Source organism: Stegodyphus dumicola, chromosome 4 (assembly GCF_044657685.1).
Source record: "Stegodyphus dumicola isolate Sdum_Otavi_A_Nest chromosome 4, ASM4465768v1".
In the NCBI taxonomy this organism is placed as follows: domain Eukaryota; kingdom Metazoa; phylum Arthropoda; class Arachnida; order Araneae; family Eresidae; genus Stegodyphus; species Stegodyphus dumicola.
The window spans coordinates 60,767,173-60,779,702 of record NC_140771.1 but is presented as its reverse complement, the minus strand read 5'-3'; the positions used below and the strand labels follow the sequence as shown (position 1 = coordinate 60,779,702).

The 12,530-nt window shown below is 34.8% G+C and overlaps 1 protein-coding gene across 4 annotated transcripts in view; it reads left to right on the top strand.

The window, feature by feature from the left end:
- Nucleotides 1-11,004: 11,004 nt before the first annotated feature.
- Nucleotides 11,005-12,530, top strand: part of LOC118199404 (protein eva-1 homolog C-like) — a 106,719-nt gene continuing 105,193 nt past the window's right edge. The window contains exon 1 of one of the 4 annotated variants that reach the window (XM_085815001.1): nt 11,005-11,177. In XM_085815001.1, coding sequence (XP_085671127.1) covers nt 11,090-11,177 — 88 coding nt within the window. In that variant the 5' untranslated portion in view covers nt 11,005-11,089. The remainder of the gene's footprint in view (nt 11,178-12,530) is intronic. The other 3 variants (XM_085815000.1, XM_085814999.1, XM_085815002.1) reach the window with 3 other exon arrangements.

Sequence of the window (12,530 nt, the reverse complement as noted above, 5' to 3'; positions counted from 1 at the left end):
TGTCGAGTAAGGTGTGTCTATTTGGTCGTTGAATTCTAACAAATCATTGTGGTTAGGGAAAGTGTTGCAATACTAAAACACGAATATTCCCGTTTGACACCACACATGGTGGAGAGCCAGGGTAAAGTTAAATTCATGTTTGAATACTTGAATGAATGTGAATTAAGCAGTAACTAAGGGAAATAAATCGATCAAAAACAAAAACTTATTCAGTGTCAAGAAAGTGTAAATTATAATGTATTTAGAAAGATACTGATACTTATTCCTTCCAGATGCTGGAAGGAAGAAAACAGATTGATTGCTGAAGTCCAGGAAAGGTTGCTGTAAGAAGAGAGGGTTAAATAAGTATCTACAGAAATTTATTCTACCTTTTGTGAGGAAACAGTTTTTTTATGTAAACGAGGCTCTTAAACTTTAGTTCAGAATTGTGGAAACTTTTCAACAGGTCGTTTCTAGGACCTGCTTCCAAGTTTACCAAATTCTGGCAGCGGCAAATGTAGGGTTTATATTTATTTTAACTAACATTTATTTTAAGTTTAAACTATCTTTCCTGTCAAGCCTTACTTTCCCCTGGAATTGCCAATGCCAGAGTATGTAAATTTTAGTAGAACGCGCAAGGATTCAAATTGTCAGCGGACGTAATCTGAGTTAAATAGAAGGGAAACGAGTTCGAAAGTGTGCTTTCTTGCTTCACGAGCATGGAGGTGGCTAGTTAGAAATTGAAGAACCACGCGTTTCGGTCTGTGTGCTTGCCTCGGTAGATAGTTAAATCTTTCAACGTAATATTCAGAAGTTTGCTGAATTGTCAGCGGTATCTTAGAACGCGATTAGGTTAGTTACGTTTTAGAGAGCCTCGTAGGTAGTCACTTGTTATTATTCATTTTTAGTTTCTTATTTTTATTTTACCGCCGGGTCGGCGTAGTTTGTGAGCGTCAAGAGCACGCATCTGTAATTTCTAAAGTTGAATAAAAAGGGATTTAAAGCCTTTTCAAGACTTTGTGTAATTTCCAGTTCATAGCAGTCACCACTATTGTTGCGTGCAGGTTGGGAGCGCACAGCATTACAAACTCATAACAATTGAAAGGCAACATAAATACTTACGGCAACACAACAATCAAAATACGATAAAAAGAAAATAAAGTATGCAAGAAAAGCTAACAAATAGAGACAAAAAAATGAAAAAGTCTGAATAATATGTTCTAAAATCAATTATTTTCACAAGGGGTACAATTGTTGAATAAGAAAAATATTTTATCATTTGAACTTGGGACACTTTTAACCTCATACTTAATCCAGAATTGAAAATTCCTGGAAAATTTCCTTTACTTCATTAATGATTTTAAAAGTGTCGAGAAAGGTAATAGAAATACTCCCGATACTGTTTTGCGGTTTCTTTTTCGAAGTTTTGTGCCTCTCGGTTGCTCGAGTATGCTAATTTTTCCATGAAGGTGATATTTTTCAAAGAGTACTAAGTTGAAATATCTGCTTGGTGACTTTCACGAGAGAGATAATTTTTTTTTTTTCTTGGTTCGATGGTTTGGCTTGTGCAGTGAGGTCTATCATTCTACCACTTGGTTCCTAGACAGTTGCTGTAGGAGCTTGGGTTCTGTCTGGAGATTTTCTCTTGATACTCCGTAGACTTTTTTTAAGTTTTTTTTTTTTTTTTTATTATTGTCGGCATAATCCCCGCGATAATTGCAACAGATCAGCTTGGTAAGCTTCGCAATCAGAACTTTTTGCGGAAGCCCATACTTCAAGCGCCTTAGAACAAGCAGTCGATTTTTGTTGAAAGAATATTTTAAAGGGTTTAATTAATTAACGAAAATCAATCCTTGCTTAGTTTTTTTCGCGTCATGGATGCCGAAAGTGACGAACGCTCGCTCACGAGCTCTGAGCCCGCCAGCGCAGCTTATGTAAACCGAAATGCGGCTCCGCGAACATGCAATGTCTTAGCTATGATGAATAACTCTCAAGTCTCTGTACCTCTGACCGTTAATATCTGCACTGAGATGGATACCTCTGCTCCTCCAAAGCTCACCGAAGATGAACTTGTTCATAATTCTCTTCAAATCTACGCTCTCAAAAATCGATACACTGAAACTTATCCAACTAGAAAGACAGAACCAGGACTACTCTGACAAGGACCGGATGCTAGCTCCGCAACGAGGGTAAGAAAATTTTACTTTTTCTAAATCTACTCAGTACGAGATTAGGAGTTAATGTTTTTTTCCCTTCCGGCCGCCGAAGCAGACTTTATAACAAAAGCTCTAAACGTACTGATGCAAAAAAGGCTGAAAAATCAAAAACCAATACCCTGCTCCTTTACCTAGCCCAGCTAATTATACTAGAAGCAAAACCGAAAGTAAACCGAAAGAAACCGATTATGTTGTTCTTATCTTCCGGTCAGGGGCGTAGCTAGAGGGGGGAAAGGGGGGCATCTGTCCCCGGGCGCAGAATCCAAGGGGCGCCAAACTGATGTTACGACATTTTAGAATTAAATGTTTTCCATCCTTGGCAAGCAGTAGGGGGAGAGAAATTTTCAGTTGCCCCTGGGCGCTGAAAATCCTAGCTACGACTCTGCTTCCGGTTAAGGTTTTTATGCCTTTTGTAAATCTGCATGCGATATTTTTAGAATTATTAACAATTTAAAAGTTGTTTAAGTGCCGCTAAGCCTTATGCAATGGCTGCAATGTTTGTTTACATTTGAAACAGCAGATAGTAGATTTGTTGCCAATGTAGAGAAAGTAAGCTTCGCAAAAACAAAGATAACGCCTTCTTTTATTATTGCGAATTAAATCATGCTTAATCCATTCTGGAATTTATTCGAGGAAATAAATGTTTAAGATTTCCTTCATAATTTTCAATACAGATATTTTGAGTTTTATGTATTTTTGCCTTCTTGCGAAGTAAAAACTAAATTAATTGAATGAGAAATACTGAATTCGTCTGTGGAAAACCTTTTTTTTTTTTTTTTTTTTTTGGTTGTTTGCTTAATTTCTTTTATATATCGTTTTATATTTATTATAGTATTTGAATAGAATATGTGGCAACGATTAGATAATTCTTAAGATGATATAAATTTTCTGCATTCTGAGTTAAAAAATGAATGGAACTTAACGCTGTTAAGCGAACCTAGGGGCAGAGTGTTTTTTATGGTAAACAAATATAGTGAATTTTAAAGAGTGCATTTATTCTATTGTGGTTTATGCGCTAATGACGAAATAAATTTAATTCAATCCGATAAGTTTAAATGAAATGCAAGAAAAAATGCGTATAATTTAATATCCGGTACAAGGAAGTCATGCGGTGTGCACATCAGATTTTTAATTTTTAATTTTACACATATAGTTGAATATTTAACTGATAAATAATTTAGTTGCACTAATATATAATATCTCTATATACCTTAATTAAGGTTTATGGTAATTTACCAAAAATCCTTTAGGACTTTTCTTTTTCCCTCTCCCCCATTTTTTTTTTTTTTTTTTTTTTTTTGGAGGGGGGAGGGACGGTTCAGTTTATTTCAGAAAAGTCCTCGTTTGAAATATGTAAGTTTATATTTTACTAGCAGCTATGCGGCCAGCCTTCGTCTGGCTTTTAAACGTATCGGAAAAATGCCTAAAAGACACACCTGGGACCGATGGCCACGTAAGTTCTTCCAACTTTTTCTCTTTGTTAAGATTCCAGCCCTACCTTGCATACGGCCCTGATGTATCTCCAGAAAAATATATACATCTTGAATTTTTAGCAAACTGATTGCATGAGATGTGCATTAAACATTTGTTAAAGCATAATTTATATCCTCCTTCTTAACCACCACCCTAACTACATAAAAAATTATATAAAAATCAAAATTTTTTAAACAGTTTGAATAATTCTTTTTCTGAAATATTGAAATGTTATGATACTGTTGCATGCGTACGGGTTCGTTACGAAAAGAATGCACAAGTCTGATGAAAAATGAACAAAAATTTATTATTATCACAACAAATATGCTTAAATTTCCTAAAGTATTCGTGCAGTAGTACAATATCTCACAGTAGTTATCTTTTAACTACTCAAACGTTCAATAGAACTTAATTCAAAATAGCTAAAGACAACTAATCCGCGAATTCGCTACAGTCAACAAGAGCAGTTTTCTAAACAACAGCAAACTAAGTAACTACTAGGAATCGAGAGGTTTTCCTCTTATTATAAGATTTTAAAGTCGCGCGCGAGAATTTTCTAGTACTTTCTCGAAATCGAAAAGAGATATTTATTAAATATTAAATGCACGTGCTCTAGTATTTTCAATTTTCCGGCTTAACTTTCTTTTAATGTTCGTCACGCGCTGCACTGCGCGAGAAATAAAACCATTTAATTTATAATTGAACTAACATTAGCTTTTTAAATACCAAATTCGTAACACTGCCTCCTTCCCAAGAACTGCACGTCCCGGGCAGTGCAATCCCTGGACAGGAAGCCAAAGTTACAACTAAGGCATGAATACAATAATAAAAATTACATTACAATAACAACCAACATGAACAATAAACGCGATCAATCAAATACTAAATACACAAATCAAATACTAAATACACATTTAGAAACAAAAAGGACCATGGCCTTACACTATTTACAATTATTTACATTACGTACTATGGCCATTGTAGTGAGCTAACCTGTCGTAATGAACGACTTTAGGTTTAGAGTTCGAAGACTTACGTATCATAACTTCATTCAGTCTCTTCAAGACTGTATATATACCATCCAAAGGTGACTGTAATTTAGAACTGAGTTCTTTTCGTTGAATCGGGTTCCACAACAACACCTTGTCTCCTTCTTTGAATTGATGTTGAGTAGCCCTTGTGTCGTATCGGGTTTCACTTTCTCCGTCGCCAGGTTCACTTGCTTTCGTGCGGAACGGTGCATCACTTCAAAACGGGCCTGGACATCTTAGATGTATTCCTCAGGCGATGAAGGCGCATCCGTTTAAAAGTTGTTTAAGTGCCGCTAAGCCTTTTGCAATGGCTGCAATGTTTGTTTACATTTGAAACAGCAGATAGTAGATTTGTTGCCAATCTAGAGAAAGTAAGCTTCGCAAAAACAAAGATAACGCCTTCTTTTATTATTGCGAATTAAATCATGCTTAATCCATTCTGGAATTTATTCGAGGAAGTAAATGTTTAAGATTTACTTCATAATTTTCAATACAGCTATTTTGCTTAAAGACGCCTAAAAATGCCTAAAAGACACACATGGGACCAATGGCCGAGTAAGTTCTTCCAACTATTTTCTCTTTGTTAAGATTCCAACCCTCCCTTGCATACGGCCCTGATGTATCTCCAGAAAAAACATATACACCTTGAATTTTTAGCAAACTGATTGCATAGGCGTAGGGCGACCAAACAGACGGTCACAAGGCTGACGAAGGTCTCGACCGAAGAGCATCTGGGATAGAGAATAGCCGGTACTCTGGTGTTTCTCTTCGACACTAGTATGATTTCGGCAGGTTTCTAAGCTGGGTCTTTCAGACAAGGCGTCGGCGTTTCCTGGTGAGGATCCCTTCTGACGATGGATAGCATGTCCTCAGATGCTGAAAGCATTTTGTTGTTTTTGAAGTCTAAGGAAAAATTGTATTTCCTTAAAAAGTCCAGTCCGAGTATGCATGGATTTGTAATATCCGCCACATAAGCCGTAAGATGGTAAGCGGCACTTCCAAACGTGATGCTCAAGTTTAACTTCCCAGCTATGTCGATCTTATGACCAGACGCAGTCTGAAGGGTAACACAGGATGGTGTCCAAATAAGTTTATCTTTAAAATGTTCAGCTAAATCTTTCCTAATGATGGTAACATTAGCTCCTGTGTCAATGATCATATTGCAAGGAATTCCATCGATATGCCCATTGATGGACAGTCCGTTACTGTTGCCACTCATTGTAGAAATCTTGAGTGCTTTAAAACAAGATTTTTTATTGTCTGGCAACCTCCGTTCCTTGATATGGTCATTAATTTGTTTCTTGCGTCGTTGCTGAGAAATGGTCTCAATTTTCGTACCCTGGGGTGTTCTACAATTCTTTCGTACGTGGCCTTTAGCTCCACAGTTCCAGCATTTTAGTTTCTTGTCAATCCTTTTCCGTCCCATGGCATTTAATTGTCTGTTTAACCCGCCTCTCTTATTTTTCGTGCTCTGGGGTATTCTGCAGTTCCTTCGTATGTGGCCTGCAACACCGCAGTTCCAGCACTTTAGGGTTGGTTTCTTCTCGCCAGTATTCCGTCTCAAGGCATTCACTGATCTTATCAAATCATCGATTTTATTATCCGTGCTCTGGGGTGTTCTGCAATGCCGTTGGATATGCCCTTCAATACCACATTTCCAACACCTTAGAGCCACTTTGTTCTCACTCCTACTCTGTATCAAAGCATTGACTTCTCTGGCTAAATCATCTAAACGAGCCATCAGTTGATCCCCTGGCTCGTGGACTCGCACAGCTCTGACTGGGTAGTGATCTCTACGAGTTGCTTGCTGGGCTGACTCCAATTTCACGGCGTACAACAGAGCGCTTTTTACATCTTTAACATCCGCCATTCGCAGTGCTTTCTGTATTTCAGGGTCCCGGATGCCATCGATGAAATATTGCAGCGACAGGATTTCTCTTGTTTCTGTCGGGCACTCCGAAGAGACGTGATATGACAGCCTTTCAACATCCGTGGCGAGCTCCTGAAGTGTTTCGGTGGGCTTCTGCTGACGGGATTTTCGTTGAAGCCTGTGTAGTCTTTTAAACATTTCTCTCACAAGCGCAGCTCCAATGCCCCGGATAGAGCTTCAAAGTCTAATCTCTGGTTTTCAGGAAGCGTCTGCCGGATATCCGCTACGTCTGCTCTCAGCGAAACGGCGAGATGACAGGTCTTAGTTTGGGAATCCTATCCATTCGCATCCGCCACTATAGAAAATTGTGTTTTATACAATTTTTAGTAGCCAGGAGGTCGTCCCATCATAAGTGGATAACTTCAGAGCGGGACGAGCAAGCATGGGTAAAAATTTAAAAACATCACTATTGTTCCCTGCCGGCGCTACGAATTTCTTTAAAATATCCACTTCTTTGGCTACTTCAGAAACCCTATCATCAATTTGTTGTTCGATTTGGTGTTGGACGGCACAAACTCTTCCTTCAATTCGTTCCTCCACAGCAGAAACTCTCCCTTCTATATGTTCTTTTACAGAAGAAACTCTTTCTTTTATTTCTTCTTTCACCGAAGAAACTCTTTCTTCAATTTGATCTTTTAAGGAAGAAACTTTTTCTTCAATTTGTCCAACTTTATTTTCAACTGTGTCAATTCTGCCTTCCATAGCTTCAAATTTATTTTCTATTATGCAGGTAATTTCTCTTTTCATTTCTTCTTGACCTGCTTCAATCTTTTCTTGACCAGCTTGAACGGCTTTCATTTCGTCGTTAACGGATTCCTGGCCCACTTTCATTTCCGCTTTAACAGAATCTTTCATCTGTTCTTTAAATGATGCTTGGCCAGCTTCCATCTTTTCTTGGAATGCAGCAAAAGCAGTAATAAGCTGCCTCAATTGTTCTTCCATCGCTCTAGTAACTGGCATTAAAATCCCACTTCTGACACCAAAAATTGTTGCGTGCGCACGGGTTCGTTACGAAATGAATGCACAAGTCCGATGAAAAATGAACAAAAATTTATTATTATCACAACAAATATGCTTAAATTTCCTAAAATATTCATGCAGTAGTACAATATCTCACAGTAGTTATCTTTTAACTACTCAAACGTTCAATAGAACTTAATTCAAAACAGCTAAAGAAAGCTAATCCGCGAATTTGCTACAGTCAACAAGAGCAGTTTTCTAAACAACAACAAACTAAGTAACTACTACGAACTGAGATGTTTTCCTCCTTTTATAAGATTTTAAAATCCCGCGCGAGAATTTTCTAGTACTTTCTCGAAATCAAAAAGAGATATTTATTAAATGTTAAATGCACGCGCGCCCTTGTATTTTCAATTTTCCGGCTTAGCTTTCTTTTAATATTCGTCACGCGCTGCACTGCGCGGGAAATAAAACGATTTAATTTATAATTGAACTAACATTAGCTTTTTAAATACCAAATTCGTAAGAATACTTAGTAATCTTCTGAGAAAATGTGTCAGTAGTCACATCGCAGCCATTTAACCTGTAAAAAACATAAAAGAATACAAAAAACAAAAAGTTCTGAAAAGCAAAATATAATTAATGATATTTTATCTTACATTTTCAAGAGAAAAATATTGCAATGAAATAAGCTATATCCCTTAATACAGATATTAATTATCCTAATTAAAAAAATGGTACTATTCGGTTTTGAGCGCCGTAAAATATCGCCAAACTATTGTTGATGCCAGTGCTGCCAAAAATAATTGCGACATCCCTAATGCAAGAAAGGAAGTATAATAGTAAATAACTATTTAAGATTGATGTTTTATTTTAGATGAAAGGTTAATTTCATATAATACTTTTTTATTATTATAATTTATATAAAAAATGCTAAATATGACTGAATGGAAGCATAAGAGTAAATAACTGTTTCAAATCATTATTATAATTTATATAAAAATTGCTAAACACAACTGAATGGATTCCTGCATCGCTATTTCGCTATCGAGTTATCGCTAAAGCATAATTTCATCTCGTTAGTTGTTCAAACATAATTTTCTATAATAAATTATGTCTTTTCTTTGAAAAAATTCAGGGTAAAGTGCAGAATCGCCACTTATTTGTTTGCCGTTTTTACAAAGGTAAAAACAATTGGATTTTTGTCAATTTTCTTTTACTTTTTAAGTGAAAATAGGTCGATATGTACATAGATAAAGTCAAGGGTTGTGCGCAGTGCCGTTTTTGTGCAATTCTGGGATTTTTTTTTTTTTTTTAAGTGAAAATAGGTCGATGTGTACATGGATACTGAGTATGTGCAATTCTTAAAAGCATGTCAAGCAGTGGGTGATTCTGCACTTTACCCAAAATTCTATTGCAGACTTTTCGTCATGGGCAATTCCGAAATTGCTAAATCCACAGGATATCGAAAAAGGATTTAAAATCAAAAAAGGATTTAAAAATTAAACTAGTATTTCAATGGCGTCTTAAGAAATATAGAACTATATAAACTTACGCAATCTGAAATCAGCTGCAATTTTTTTACTTTCCTCAAAACGGAATAGTGCCAAAAAAATTAACCAACTTTCCGTTGAACAAAAAAAAAAAAAAAAAAAATCAAAACTTTTCAATATCTTACAAACAGTGAAATAAGCAAAAAATAACATGAAACTCAAAAAACATAAAATTCCGCGCAGAATTTTACTCTGCAGAACAACTTTATCAAAATAAAATCAATAAAAATGTATTATATATATAAAAAAATGACAATGAAATATGCCAATCTCTTAAAAACAGTGACATAAGAAATACGATGAAAACTTGTTACCAAACCCATATTTCTAAAAGAATGAAATTATTCAAAATGATGCGATTTCATCAAAAATCTATCAACAACAATAAGAAAGGAAAATTGTTGCCAAAATTACATTTTTGAAGATGTGAGATGTGAGAAATGTACTCGGAAGCTTCATTTAAAAAATTTTTTTAAAATACAAAATATTATCATTTTTCCAAAATTCTTTTTGTAAAAGCAGTTGCAAGGATAAAAGTTTAACATGTCCAAAAATCAAAGAAAAATAAACTGTACATTTTTAAAAATAAAGTTTTTTTAGAAAAAATCCCGTTGAAAAGATGTTAAGCTCACTTTGTTACATAAATTCGTATTTAATCGATTTATTTGAAACACGAAAGTTCGTAAAATAGCTAAGTGCCTACGTTTCATGACGATAGAGTAAAATCTCGCTTTCCTATAGCCCATTATGTCTCAAAATGACGCGATTTCGCCACGAAACATAAAATAAAAAAATTCTAATTCGAATTTTGAAAAAATCGCTTCGAGGTGCACTGGCTCTTGTCTAGATACACCTATGTACCAAATTTTGTAGCCGTGGGTCTGTTAGCTTACGCGCAGCGCGAACGAAAGACACACACACAGACAAGCTCTTTCTTTTATTATATGTAGAGAAGATGGTGTATTTTTTTTTTTTTTTTGGTGTATTTAATTATGGCAAAGCACACTAGGGCTATCTGCCTAAGAGGAGGGATGCCTTCGTGGAGGACTTTCTAAGGGAAACTGGCTCGTATACACGTTACACATGGGGAAAACCACGAAAACACCCATGCAGCCAGCCCGTTCGCGGGATTCGAACCTCGGACCGAACTACCAGTGTTCAGCGACTTTACCGCTCGGCCGCTGGTGGGCCATGTAGAGAAGATGAACAGGTATTGATCTGAAATCATGATATGAAACGTTCAAAAACGGGAAATGTGAATTTATTAAATTTAAGAACATTTCATAAAATATTTTAAAATTTAACTGTTCTTATTCAGATTCGAATGGATTTTGCATCAAATATAACTAAGCACCAACGATTTCTAATATTTTAAAAAAGTTAGGCAAGCATTCTTCACAAGTTTTTCCCCAGGTCTCCAGTTTTGTAAGGCCCACCCTAATCCTCTCCACACACAAATTTTGCCCCTTTCTCGCCATTATAAAATTATTGCCTATATAATTAAATGTCTTGTTTCACATAAATAATTTTACTCAGAGAGCAACAAAGCAATCAATTTTGATGCGTTTGTATGATATCAAATTTGATGACTTGTATCCGATCAATGGTATCAACCGATAAGCTAAGAATTAAAAATAAAGATTTAAAAAAAAAAAAAAAAAAGTTGCAAGATAGGCTACTTGTTCTTGTAACGGAAAAAAAAAATAGTTCATATCACATCGATATCTACAATACTTTTCTTATAATAAATCATGAAAGCCCTTACTGTCTTGAGAAAAAAACGAAGATAAAAGTGTGTTTATATCAACGGATCTTTTGGCGATTTGGCGATTATTGGCTTCTTCTTCAGACAAGAGATAAGTGTGTGGTTGAGAATTGAGGGAAAGTGGTTAGCTGCTGTTGAAGACCAAACTGGGTAGAAAATGTGATCTTCGCAACCGAGAAAAAATGGATTTAAATTTTCTTTCTGGATTAAGCATTTCTTTATTTTTGGCGTTTTGTGTCTTAGAGCGAACAACAGCACAAGATAATTTTGGTATGTATTTTAAATATGCTATTATATATTTTTAAATATGTTTTATTAAAAATAGATTTTATCATAATTCAGAAACATAATTTTATATTTGATAATATTGGAATTATAATTTAACTGTTATATTAGTAAACTAAAATTAATGCTTAACAGAAATTTTCAGAAATATAGGTCGTGTTTTTCAGCATTTGATTTTGTAAAATTTGTAACCTTACCAGAAGGGGGAAACACTAATTAAATGTTTTAAAAATTTCATGCTATTATAAATTGAAAATTATGACATTTCATAACTAAGTTGTTGAATAAATGTTTAGAATGTTATGTAAAATAACCCATAGTATTAGACGTACTACCTGCAACTTCTTTCCATCCAAACTGTTTACAAATTGAAAAATATTAGTGACCAAGAGAGATTTTAAATTATACTTGTATGACTTTTGAGAAAATTGAGACGAGGGCTTTTATTTCGCTAAGACAAAATGTAAAATAAAGTTTTATGAAAAAATTAGACAACGTATTGGACTAAAAATTAAAATACTTTTTGTGGACATAGTTGCTTTATCCCTGAGGGAGTATTGTTTACGTTTTGCGATTTTTCGTCGAATCACTCTGAATGTCCGTTTCACTTTTCAAACTGTTGCCACCAAATATTATCGCCCTTTATTATATTTGAAGAAATTAAATAATGAAGAATCTGCATAAATATATATTTTTTTCTGACATTGTGAAAAACAACGGTACTTAAGAACCACAAATTTTGAATGACGTAATCCTACTGCAAATATGGACATCTGGAAGCTTAAATTTGCAGTTTGCTTTATTATTGATTTCATATTTTGTAAAACTTTAACGAATTTTTGATTAACAAACTCAAGGATTTCAAAGCGAGCAATGGCAATGTTGTATAGAAAAATAATTTTTATCTCCAGCGCGCGAGACTGTGTATCGGAAATTCTAAAGATAGGCTCAATTTAAAATTATTTTGTGATATTGCTCTGGAACTGAATTTTACGGTTTAATAGGAAGAACATGATATTTAATAAACAAAGGTAACGCACAAAAATTTAAAAAAAAAACGCTCCTTTGGACGTAATTTAATATCTGAAACCTTTCAGATTTTTTTTAGTTAATTAATAAAATGCAATATATTATTAACATTTACTCTTTAAAGATTGTAATAAATTTATGATTTTAATGATAATGTTGATGAAAAGAATGACGTCACATTTAATTAGCCTTTTTTTCTTTTTTTTTGAAAGCATTTGATGTGATTAAGTTGTGACTAATAGAGTGAACACAGATTAAGTCTGTTAAGGACAAAAAAGTTTTATCTAACGCAAGTAATGAAGGCGCCTC